General features: G+C 40.8%; 1 protein-coding gene across 2 annotated transcripts in view; it reads left to right on the top strand.

The window, feature by feature from the left end:
* LOC104946224 (vasopressin V2 receptor) overlaps positions 1 to 11,635 on the top strand; it is a 14,820-nt gene extending 3,185 nt beyond the window's left edge. The window contains exons 3-8 of one of the 2 annotated variants that reach the window (XM_010772006.1): positions 4,972 to 5,104; positions 6,393 to 6,769; positions 7,280 to 7,525; positions 7,718 to 7,864; positions 8,786 to 9,365; positions 10,539 to 11,635. In XM_010772006.1, coding sequence (XP_010770308.1) covers positions 5,056 to 5,104; positions 6,393 to 6,769; positions 7,280 to 7,525; positions 7,718 to 7,864; positions 8,786 to 9,365; positions 10,539 to 10,738 — 1,599 coding nt within the window. In that variant the 5' untranslated portion in view covers positions 4,972 to 5,055 and the 3' untranslated portion in view covers positions 10,739 to 11,635. The remainder of the gene's footprint in view (positions 1 to 4,971; positions 5,105 to 6,392; positions 6,770 to 7,279; positions 7,526 to 7,717; positions 7,865 to 8,785; positions 9,366 to 10,538) is intronic. The other variant, XM_010772007.1, reaches the window with a different exon arrangement.
* The last annotated feature ends 1,835 nt before the right edge of the window (positions 11,636 to 13,470 follow it).

Below are 13,470 nucleotides of genomic sequence, written 5' to 3'. Positions count from 1 at the left end.
CTTGTTTTAGTTTGGGGGTGGACCTCACATCCTCTAGGGGGGTTTGGGGGCATGCACCCCCGGGAAGATTTGTTTTTAAATGTTGAAGTTAAATGCATCAATCTGGTGCACTTTGAGCACAAAATGAATTTATGGATACAGCTCTCAACACTCATATGAAAGGGAACTGAATACTTTTCAATAATCCATAAACTTGTTTCCTGTTGCCAATGTCTATTAATGAGGACGATAAATAATATCAGACAGAAATAATAGGCATGTCCGAAACAGTTTCCTCTGTGATTTTGATCTCTGATGACAGAAGACAGTGGATTGGTTAGGAAGAAAGGAGAAAAGAATGTTGCTAATGAGGACAGATAGGGTCAAACCTGGTCAAAGGGAATTGATCATGGGACTGATATGCACACACAAGCATGACGGGGAAGGGAAGGGTCTTTTCTATTTTCTCATTATGTTTGAATTATTACACCCAGGGCTTAAGCACTGTTTGTTTGCTACTGAGGCCACCACCGTTCCATGTTAACCAATTAGCTTTAAATCTGCCATAGGATGAATTCCCACTGTCAGTGCGTGTAATGAAAAAAGGTGTTCTTGTATGAAAGAGCAATTTCATTTGAAGGAGCATAGCAGTGGATTTGAATAACATCTCTTATACGTCACAACTAACTATTTTGCAAACCCTGCTTCTTTGTTTTTTGTCTACCCTTCCAGACATCAACTGTATTCTATTCTTTTACATACAATTTGAAACTCTATTAGCAACCCCCGGGTATACATTATTACATGACATGTCACTTGTTAGACGCTTTTTATCCAAAGCGACTTACTTCGGTTGTTATGTAAACCTTTTGTTGTTATGTGAACCTTCACAGTACAGATCAAGTTTGCATTGATTATGGTCAGTAGTGCAGATTTTAAATCAATACGTTTTCTTTAAGTGCATTATCACAAAACAATGAGGGAACATTGACAGATATTAATGCAGACCTGAATCTCACTGTGGCAGATTATGCAAGTTACAAGTCTGCTGATCTGATTCATTGTCATGTTATTCAAACAATTATTAATAGTTTCAATGAAGTTTTGGGTCTGTAAATAATCCCAAAAAAAGAGGATAACAGATATCTACGATTGTCTGAAAGCAGCCAATTCAGAGGAAATCTTAACATCAGATTTATTAACAAAGTATCCTCTCAACTTGGATTATTTTTGAATGTTTGTCACTTTGACAAAATGGCAAAATAAGTAATAGTAACAAAATAGCATAGGAGTGAATATAACAACCCAAAGATATGTCTCTTTTAGACATTTGGTACTTAACATACGTGCATATGGTTTAACAGGACTTTGGAACACCGATAATGTTTGATCTACACATAGCTGCAGTGACATAGTTGTCAAAGGGAATGACCAAAACATGTGTGAACAGCTGAAAAGAGGACCGAGATGTTGAAAGATGTGAATGCTTTGTAGCTATAATGTTTTCTTGCACACTTCAATTACCTGCTCCTGTCATCCCTGAGGCAGTGTATTGCTGTGTGCGGGGGAAAGCAGTATAGGATGGAGAGGACATGGAAACGGATGGTTGCACACCAGTTTGCCTTTGGAGAGAAACACAAGAGAGGAATTGACTCTATCATTAATCAAAGTGAAAGCCTCAAAGTAAAGAGAGGAAGTGACTGTACTGCACTAACTACTAAAAGCACTGTCTACAGTATTTCCAGCACAGAGAGACAGAATACGTTTTTGCTTTACATTAAGTCGATCAGACAGATGGGAGAGCTGTGCTGTGCTGTGCTTTTGTTATTAGAGTGAGAGCAAAGTGGAATCAATTTTTAAGAGACAGGATATTTAAAGGAATACAGTGAACTGTATCCATCATAGTTTCTCTGGGGACAAGAAACATCCGTGCAAGAAATGTTGAACAACGCGTGGGTCTCCTGTAGTGGAGACATTTTAAGAAACTATTGTGTGTCCTTCCGGAGAACAGGTGAACAGGAACTCATTCATAATGTATCTAACGTAAAGTGAGGTCAGTAACGGCACTGCGTTATGAATGTAAATAAAACGACTACCAAAAACGTGAATCAATAACGCAGCGCTAATATGCTTCATAAATGTAATGCAAGTCACTTAATGCTTTAGCGTCGTAAAACAAACAACTATTAAGAATTAATCCCGGGAATTTAGAATTAACTAATCAAATGCATACAAAAAGCACAAGCACAAATACATATTCACAATCTAAATCATAATCACTATACAAGGTAGATCTGTGGATATATAAAATATCATAATTAGGAAGTCACCACAGAAAGTATTTGTGGATCTACAACTCTAAAAATGGCTGTAGCACTGGCTAGTGGCCACAGTGGAATATGGTTCGCTGGATTGGCCCCCCGGAAGACATTTTTGAGAAATTACCCCTTAAATTATGACTTCTGGTGATGTTAGAGGGGGGCAGAGGGGGAAGACAAATTGAGGCTTAAAAATATGACATAATCCATAATCTTCAGTGCGGTTAGCTATGAATCTTCCAAAACTGTGCCCACACAAACTGCAGAACACTGGTGCTTTGGGAACACTCAAATTATTTCATTCCCATTTAAAATCAGGAGACTAAATACGAATATCATGTGTGTGTGTGTATGTGTCATACTTGCCAACCCTCCCGATTTTCGCGGGAAACTCCCGCATTTCTCCCGATTTCTGACAAAATCAGATTTACTCACGACTGTTTCCACTCGGAATTTAATACAGCTACACCATTGTTTGGTTTCCATGGTAGCGCGTCTCTTTAGCAGCGCGCGCAACTCAAAGTCTGAGAGGGTGAGGAAGATGAAAACTGAACAAGAATCGACAACACAAGCCTTTAAATATACATTTTTATTTATTTAAATTTTTTAATGACAATCAAACATGAGGGAAGAGGGGGGGCGGCGCCCCTAGCGCCCCTATGGGCCGGCCGCCACTGGTTACTACCATGACATGAGTGTAGAAATACTCTGTTACCAGTAAAAGTCCTGCATTCAAAATGTAACTCAAGTAAAAGTAGGAAAAGTATGAGCATCAGAATATACGTACTAGAGTACCAAAAGTAGAAGTTATCACTATGCAGATTGGCCCATTTGAGAATAAAATATATTATGTTTATTATATTATATTGAGTAAAAGAACACAATATACCTAGTAGAAGTACAAAGTAGCAAAAAATTGAAATATTTGAGAGAAGCACAACTCCCTCAAAATGGTATTAAAGTACAATACTTGAGTAATTCTACTTAATTACTTTACACCACTGGGAAACAGAAATATACTTCAGAAGCGGCAGCAGCTGCCTCAACACGCCTCCATCTGCTGATTTCACAGAGAATCTGCAAATTGAAAATACATCGCTGTTTCGCTTTACACATTATGTAGTTAGCTACTTTCTTACGTTGGTGGACCTTACCTTTGAAACAGTAGCATCGTTGTTGTTACAGGATGCTGTGTCGATGACGTTCCCTGAATATGAGACGTTTAGGGAACACTGGTAGCCTAAATTGTAACATCACGTACTACGCAAATTAAAAACATGATTTTATAGTTGAGTTTAAGTAAGTCCATTGTCTTCATATTTTTCAGTAATTTTTTTTTAGGGATTTGGTTGTTATGTTTTTCTCTGGGGCTCAGACAATTAAAATACACGGGTCAATTAAATATAGCTAGACTCACACAAAAACTGTTTACAAAATGCACACTTACTCACCATTCTGTATGTCATTGAAACACTCAGGGACAGCCGTGCACTGCAGTTGATGTTTTTTTCTTTTGCACCAGTTCCTTTGAAATGATAGCACACGTTGTCCCCTTTTTAAATGTAGCTTGGCTGGGTTCCGTGTCTGCCTACCTCTCGCTGTACTTTTTTTTTTTTAAAGTCACATTTTGCAAAATCGGGACATGTGCGGGGCCGCCATGACGACTTGACATTTACGTGAGCTACGTACGTAGTGACGTTCAAATTCAAGCGCAGATTTCCAATGTTAAAAGAAAAATAATTAGACTACACATTGTACACAATGACTCGCATTTTTGTAATTTATTTCTTAACTCTAACTTAGTGCAGATTGATAGCTATTATTCTTCATATCTTAGTGTCACTAAAATATAAAAAAATAACCATAAATCTGCTCAGGAGAAAATGCCGCATATAGTCTTCCTAATCTATCATACAAACATAGTGTCAATGAAGTACAGACTGCATTATGTAAATAGTTCAAGAACAAATAAAATATTCAAATTGATAACATGCAAACTTACTTTTTTCTACCTTTAAGCATATTATTTTTTGTTGCTAATTAGTTTTAAGCAATATGGCAATATTACAGAGGTGTTCTTTGTACCGGTAATGATTATTTAATTTCCCTTGATTTAAAAGGCCTACCAATTTGGGATTTTAGTTTAGCATTACTATAATTATGTGGATTAATATCTTCAACCTCCTTAAGTCATTACACCTTATTTTCATAGGAGCATACTTGAAAAAGTGATTTCACATCAGAAATTAGTCACATTGGCAAATAAACGCTTCATAATAAGATTATCAAGTGGGGTATAAAGGACTGCAGCAGCACAAATAATCCTCCCATAAATTATCCTGTAATTACAGAGGGGCCCAAGGCTCTTAAGGTCCTAAGAGGCCAGAAGATAACTTGATGAAAAAAGCCTTGTTGTTTTAACCTCTATAATTTAAGAAAAGATGGATAATAAATAGATAACGAGAAAGAATACTACTAGCCTTTATCAAAATGTCCTTTGGACAGGGACAATAACTGAGCATAGTAATAAAGGTCTCTTATCCAATACAGATTTAGACTTGGTTGAAATGTGTTTTGGAAGTTGTGGTTGCCTGCTGTGGCAGCAGGGATTCACTCAAACAGAGTCAGAGTTGTTGTCTGATTTAAGAGAAGATTCTCTTCCTTTCATCCATAGCTCTACCTTCATGCTGGGCGGAGGGGTCCAGCTGGCATGGCTCGTCATGCGTGCATCTGAATACATTCCTCTGGCAAAGACAGCATGCAACACTCGACAATATGTTCAGCTGTGTTATCTCACACACCCAGCAGTGAGTACACTATTACTAGAAAATTGGCCATTAGTTCTCACTGGAGCTGTGCGAACAACCTTGTTAAGTCTTGTTAGTCATACTCAATTTGCACTATACTATTGAGATAGCTTTCCTACTTTTTCAGACATGGAACATGTCCAAGCATACATTCAGTGAAACATTTGTACCTAAACCACTCCTGGCACATTAATCAAAAATAATACACAGTGTCAATCGACACCTTTTCTTACTCCCTTTTCAAAACTCTATTATGTTACCTTTTCTGTACTGTTTTCTTATTTTTCTGCTCTTTCTCCACACTGCTTTCACCACTCTCCTTTCATCTTCCTTAATTTTTCCTGCCAGACTTTCTTCTACGTGCAGTTTATTTGACCAAGACTTCCAGCATCATCCCACGACTCTGTTTCTTAAACTGTCAGATCATTCCTATCAACTATCTGTCGTTTTGAGCCATTTATTTATAAGCAAAGAAAAATAAACGTAGAGTTTATTGAGCTTGAGAGAGATTGGTGGAAGAGAAAAGAATGACTGGATGCATGAGAGAAAAGAAAGAGAAAGGGGGGGAAACATGGGAAAGCAGGAATGTATGGGGGTAAGCATGGGATGAGAGCGATTATTAAAGCAGAGGTGAAGGAACAAGAGTAGTGGGATAGAGGGGAAAGCTGTCAAATCAACCTTGAGAAAATGTGAAAAAGAAAATAAACCATTCTGGACTTGCGTCAAACAGAACTGGCAGCATTGAGAGATACAGACACACTGAAGACTTATTAAAAAATTAGAGACAGCCCCAAAAACAACAACTTTCACATGGCAGACTGTAACAGTATCTGGCTTTCATTATTTTGGGTCAGATTTTTTTCCCAACTGTATAACAGGAGGTATTTGTATTAGTTTACAATGTGAAAAAGTAACAGATGCACCAAAACATTTTAATGATTGTAAACTCATGCCTTCAGTTATGTATTTTTACTAAAAGGCCCAAGTGTTTGGCTTCTTTCTTTCCCAGTGATATGATCAGGAACAATTTCCCAGCTGACGCATGTTAGGGCAACTAGGACATTTGATAAAGAGGTCAGGCATGACATTAATATTGTGATAATACAGAACAACTAAATTGTTTGTTGATAAAATCTGGATCCTCTAATATTATGAGTGTATACGGTCTTATGACCATGCACCCGTTTGACTCCTGGTGACCATATTGCTCATGGCATCATTAATTACCCACAAACAACAACCGCTATTATTTGCTTCACACATTAACACTTTGTTTTTTGGCTTCCAGGAATGGAAAGCATCAGTGTGGAAACGGACTGGGATGGGTTGGCCCTCTCCTCTCTGCTCGCAGCAGGAAGGAACAACTTCTCTTCCTCGTCTCTGCTTGTCTCTGAACTGAACTCCCTCAACAGTTCTCACAGCGGGGGATCCTTCTTCGGGATAGATCCTGAAAATGGTTCCACCACGACGCAGCACACGCAGCAGGAGAGGGACATGGACCTGGCACGGGCAGAGATAGCAGTGCTCGGGGTGGTGTTGGCCCTTACCACTCTGGGGAACAGCTTTGTGCTGTGGGTGCTGCTGAGGAGGAGGAAGCATAATGCACCCATGCACGTGTTCATGTTCAACCTGTGTGTGGCTGACCTGGTGGTGGCCTTCTTTCAGGTCAGTTCACCAGTTACTTGCTACCATCACAGCATCCTTAAGTATGACTTTAGTCCAGGGGTTTCCCAAATGAGGGGTGGGCTTGAAGTGCACACATATTAGGAGAAACAGAGCCAACACAGACACATTTTATTAAAATGTTCTATCTACAAAAGGAGTCCCTGCAGAAAAAGTGTGGGATCCACTGGCATAGTCAGTTTGTGAAAGCATTCATCATGTGAAAGTTGTCCAAATATTATTCTATGGTGATCTAAAAATTGACCAAAATGTACCGAAATGATTATTAAATAACAAAAACATTTGAGAAAACAATGAAGGTCTGTGACAGAGAGGACAGGCTACACAGTCAATACTTGGTAGGATCAATTTGTTGTTAGTAATGGTTATGTGAACAGGCTTGTCCTTTAGTTTTAGTTTTTTCTACATTTCTAAAGATTAAACAAGAAAAAAATGCTTTACTATTCTGGGAGCCAATTTTAAACAAGTGCATATTTTTCAATCTGTCTCCAGGTTCTTCCCCAGCTCATTTGGGACATCACTGGGAAGTTTCAGGGGCCTGACTTTCTCTGCCGGTCCGTCAAGTACTTGCAGATTGTGGGCATGTTTGCTTCCTCTTACATGATAGTTGCCATGACGGTAGACCGGCACCAGGCCATCTGCTGCCCTTTGCAGGCCTACAGAGGGGGCACAATGTCCCGCTGGAACACCCCTGTCATGGTGGCCTGGGGCTTGGCGCTAGTCCTCAGCATACCACAGGTAGGGAGGGATGAACACGCGTGCTGACATATGGTGCAATAGGAAATGAGACCTTAGCGTGTGTTAACACCCTGATTTCTACAGTAGAACTGTTGGTCTATTTTTAGCTCCCAGAGGTCATTAGAGTTCAGCTAATAACTGACAGTGATATCTGCGAGTGTGCTGACCACCCTCTTCTGTTTGGTCTGCCAGGCTTTCATCTTCTCTCGCACAGAAACTGTTTCAGGAGAATTTGATTGCTGGGGTCACTTTGCTGAGCCGTGGGGGCTGAAGGCCTACGTCACCTGGATGACCATATCTGTCTTCCTCCTGCCCGCCTTCATCATTACCATCTGTCAGGTAATAGTAGCCGCTCAATATCTGCACCGCCCATTAAGACCAATGACAAGGAAACAAGCTGTGGGCAACACTTTCCAACAATTAAGTTTGTGGCATGAATGAAATGTTGTTTTGCTTTCATGGAGGGTACCTTTGGCAGGCATTGTTTGATTACCCGTGGGGGTCTTTGGTTGGTGTTATGTAGCATCCCATGGTGGATAGCGATCTGGGCTGCCTCCCATCAGCCCCACTGCTCTATTTAGAGAAAGATATTTCCAGGGACCAGCAATTTCCCCTAATTAACACAGCACTTTAAGGACCACTGCTGAGACGGCTGCTCAGAAAATCTGCTCACTCCGAGAACCTCCCGCCAGGAAGTGGAATGTACCAGATCTCGGCCAAACATAGAATCCGTGACCTTTTTTCATTATCGAATTTCAAATTGAGGGGCCTCTAGACACCTTTTCAGAAGTACGGTGTAGTGTCTGCAGAAGGAAGTAAATCTGAAAGTTTACAGTCTAAATCCTGCCCTTATATAGCTGTTTTTAATAGTAAAAAGGGGGAAAAGGATCAGAGGTATTCAATGGTATTTTAAAGAAAAAAGTAAACTAAGAATAGCTTGATTGATTCATCTTTTATTTGACTTCAAAATATTGTTTTAGTTGCTCAGGAGGGTGTTAAGATTTCTCTGCAATAAAATGTTATTGTAGCTTTTGTGATGCTAACAGACGGAAAGAGTAGTGGTATTGTATAATGTCTTGCTTTATTGCTGATTATATAGGACAACACATTCAATTTCCTGCCACTATTACAACCAAGATGCAAACAAGATTTAATCGTGAACGTCATAAAACTTAATTCTCAGTTAAGTCTGTAAATAAGGTAATGCCTTGTTTCACCCGTATTCAACTGTGCTAATTCTTTAATACATTTTATTTTCAGATAAGAATCTTCAGAGAAATCCACAATAACATCTATATGAAGTCAGAGAGAATTGTGATGGCGGAGTTAAAGAAGAAAGAAATCTTCTTCCGCTTCCACAGCTTTAAAAAGGATGACGAGCGGTCCAAGGATAGGGGGAGACGGTCGTCCGGAGGGGGGGGCAGGAATGGCAGAGGAGGACAACTCCTAAAGGGTTTGAATAACAACCCTCACAATAACACCAATGACAGCCAAGCAGGAGAGTGTTATGACTTTGTACCATCGGCTGTCCAGTACAGTAGCGGTGAACATGTGGCAACAACATCACCGACACAGCAGCAAACATTGAGCGGCTCAGATTGCCAGGACTCGTACACACCCTACGAGCTGGCCTCAGGCTCACCTCGCTGCTCACCTCGCTGCTCCCTCGACTATGCGCGCCCCCCCCTTCCAGCCACTCCACCTCATCACAGCATCACAAAAGCCATGTCAAAGACTGTGAGAATGACCCTGGTCATCGTGCTGGTCTATATTATCTGCTGGGCCCCTTACTTCATCGTCCAGCTTTGGGCGGCCTGGGACCCCCACCATCCACAACATGGTCAGTCACTAACATGCTTTATGTTTCTGCCTATGAGAGTTTGTTGCAATATTGCAACTGTATACAATTCAGTCTCAACAAACAACAAAAACAACCATCACCAGTGAATCACTTAAGATGTTTTTTTTAAGATGGATTGATCCTCCTTAGTCCTTGTTATCCATTTAATTGGCCTAAATGTGCAACCCAATCCATTTTAAGCAGCCAAAAACAGCCTCTGATCAATGCTGTAGTCCATCTTAGAGAGTCTAAATGCTCACTTATTATTCCAAGGACAGCACACTCCAGCTTGGATGTAGCAGTGAGTGAAGTTTAAGGTCAAAAACAATGTTTGTTTTGAACCACAAACAGAAACCTCTGGATGACGTCTATGGCCTCTGTGCATTATGGGCACACAAACAGCATCTGCTGATGTATTATCTGACAGCCAGTGATGAAGCAAGTGTGTATAGTGTAGCATTAAGTTGTTGTTGCTAGTATGGACTGTGTGGGTGTCTGAAGACAAACATCGGAGGCCAGTGAATAACCTGTTTATATCCCCTGCTGATTTTGCAACACAGCCAGATGTTGATAATTCATCAACATCATCTTTTCCGGCAGCTAACACATATTGTTGAAATCACAAGCAGACACACAGAGCGAGGCACGTGAGCTTTCACGCGCACAAACACATACACAGAATCTCACTTGCATATGCATATTGTACTCCAATGCATGTGCACATACACATGAATGAGTCCTCACTGCCAGGCAGCACCTATCCCCCCCCACCACACAAACACACACACAAACAGCTGATTATTATCAGGTTTGTATTCTTGAATCAGTTTTTCCTGATCTATTGTCCTCAAATGGCTGGGTTGAAATAAGCATACTTTAGTTATAAAAAAATATTTGTCATTGCCAGTGAGGAAACTGAAAAGGGAAGTATACAGGATTTGTTCCCTCTGGGATATTTATAGCTATTCCTGAAGGAAACAAAACGAGAAACAAGAATAATGAATGGTTTATATTCAAATGGAATGGTGTACATATTTCTGTTTGTTTCATAACAGAGAAGAGAACAATGTGATCATCTGTCTCAAGTATTGTATGAGATTTCAGGTTTAGACTTGTCTCTGTTATTGGATATGCACTTCTCTTATACTGTAGTGTGTGTTTTTGTGTCCTCAGCAGTGGCCTTCACTATCCTGATGCTGCTGGGGAATCTGAACTCGTGCACCAACCCGTGGATTTACACAGCTTTCTCCAGCAGCGTGTCCAGAGAGCTGCAGAACCTCCTGCAGTGCCGGACACGACCCGACCGCCGGGGCTCCCTGCCCGACGACTCCACCACCACACACACCTCCACCACCAAGGACAGCCTGTACTGACAAAGACTGATGAGGCAGAAACAGATACACAGAGACATTTTTCAAAAGACAACTAGGGTGCACAGAGGTCTGTTGCAGGGATGTGCTGCAGTGCACAGCCTGAGAACAGAGCACTGACCACAACCAGATGTTTCCAACAACAAAGGACAGCTTCTGTCAACAGGACCTCTATCTTGTAATCACCGGTCCTCTCCACCACAACAGAGAGGAAGGGTGTCATTGAAGATGTCAACACCATTTTATGAGGGCACTGTGAAAGATACAGTGGCTGTCAGTGACAGCATCTGTTATGCAAAATGGCCTTGACAGTAAAGAGCGCTTTTACCTCGGCTGTGGTGGAGTAGGACCCTGTGCATTGATTTATACGAACCAAAACTGTTTTCCTTCTCAGTCAGAGCAGAGCAGCAGGAATGCAAGGGGTGGATCAGCGCATTAATGGTCTTGCGGCACGCCTAATGTACAAAGCAGCAGACAAAGCTGTGGGTGTAGAGAAAACAAAGCAGCAAACTGAGGGAATGAGATACACACACACATACAGACAGTAAGAGAAAACGAGACGGCTGTTGGAGTGAGAACAGACAGGGGATAACATGGATGTTAGATCTACAGGAGCAGTCTTGAGAGGGCTGTAGTAAAAAATCTAATAATGTGAAGAAACTTTGTTGAATCAAGGAAAGTGGATTCGAGGTGGATACTTGAGGCTGTATTCATATCCACTAAGGAGGAATTCTGTTCCAAGAAACAAGAGTTATTTGTTAGCAAGATGGACAGAGATTCACTCATGAGAAGTCAAGACACTGCCCCACGAGGAACTGGGATACCATATTAATGCAGACAGCAAAACACACACACACACACACACACACACACACACACACACACACACACACACACACACACACACACACACACACACACACACACACACACACACACACACACACACACACACACACACACACACACACACACACACACACACACACACACACACACACACACACACACACTAAAACATGAAGTGGCAGGAGGAGGATTAAGCCTAGAAGAATACAAATGATAAATCCAGGTTTCCGCAACCAACCGGGACACAATTATGTGATTGTATTTCGAAAACAACATATGAGGTACATAACATTACCTTCCTGTCAAGCTCTCCTGAATGTACGAAACAAAAACTTTAATCAAAAGACGCAGGAGGGAAAACAAACAGCATTCCATGCACAATGATGAACAATGTATCGTTTATTTGTTGAAAATGTAAGGCACATTAAATATGAATACATGTTATGTAAGGTCAATGATGAATGTGAATTGTACTACTTGTAAAAGTCTGATATGTGTATAGAGAAACATGGGGATGTCAAAAACAAAGATTTTTTAAAGCTTGATTGTAGTTTGCAAGTCTTAAGAGTTATTAAGGGTTCAACAGATTAGAGAGATTAGAGGGGAATAGGAGCTGCTGTCATTAAGAGCGCATGTCAGTTTAAGAAAAACTCCATGTCGACAGAGAAAATACTTCCAGTCAAACCAAGTGCCTGTAATGTCAGAGGGGCCTGAATGATCTCTGGATGATGTCAGCCTGTTATTCTTAGACGAAGCTAACACCAGAGCAGAATCATTGGTTATATCACACTACGAGCCATACGTTCTTTTATCTTTTTATTTATTTTTGTATACATTTAAATATACAGACATATATATATATATATATATGTCAATTAATGGTACTGCCTTATGTTCATGTACAGTTTTTACCTTTTTGTTTCTGTGTAAAGAGTAATGTATTGTGCCCCTCCACTGCACGTCAGTGTTAAAATAAAACTGTACATACAGTATATGTGATAAATATATGTGTGCATAAAATAAGATTATGATTTAATGTATATTGTCAAACAATTAATTTCTCATAATAGTCCCTGTAAATAGTGCTGTGTTCTTTTCTTGAGACAATTATCAAGAGCCTTACACTTGGTTTAAAAAACATGTAGGTCCAAAAACTAAGCTTGCTAGGGGATCTGGGGTATATGGTGGCCCTGAAGTGCAAGTCAAAACAGCATTTCAGAAAACACCACAGCATTTCAGGAAACACCACAGTATTTCACAAAACACTACAGCATTTTAGAAAACGCTACAGCATTTCAGAAAACGCCATAGCAATTCACAAAACACTACAACATTTGATAAAACGCCACAGCATTTCACAAAACGCCACAGCATTTCAGAACACCGCAGCATTTAAACTTACACGGAAAGGGTATAGAGTTGCGAAATCACGCCCATCTACTTCCGGTCCAGGAAAACACTTCTTGTTTGTGATTGGACAGAGCCAGCCAGAGAAGTACTGCTGTGATTGGTTGTTTTTGCTGCCAGTCAAGAAATGTCGCTTCGTGATTGGTCAGCCCCCGACAGTGCAACAGCATGTCCCGAAACATCAGCCGTTAGCACACATACCTCATTCACACCAACGCAACTCTGGTTCAAGCTCCGTGCTAGAGCTTTTCAGGTTCAGAACCGGTTCTTCGGATTAGCTCCGGCTCTTTTCACACTGCCCAGAGTCCGACTGATGCTGCGTCATTGCGTCATCGTTTGCGTCATGACGTAACCGTTTGCGTGCCTGCTTCATAAAGCCAAAGCGCGCGGAAACCCCTCACAGCTGACACCGACAACAACAATTGCCGATTGTGCTCCAGCTTCCTCTGTACCTCTTCGGAAGACCAGATTCCCAGTAG

This window comes from Notothenia coriiceps, unplaced genomic scaffold, assembly GCF_000735185.1.
Source record: "Notothenia coriiceps isolate Sejong01 unplaced genomic scaffold, NC01 NC01_scaffold00010803, whole genome shotgun sequence".
Taxonomy (NCBI): Eukaryota; Metazoa; Chordata; class Actinopteri; order Perciformes; family Nototheniidae; genus Notothenia; species Notothenia coriiceps.
The sequence above is the reverse complement of the archived record's forward strand: the minus strand, read 5'-3'. Positions and strand labels throughout refer to the sequence as shown.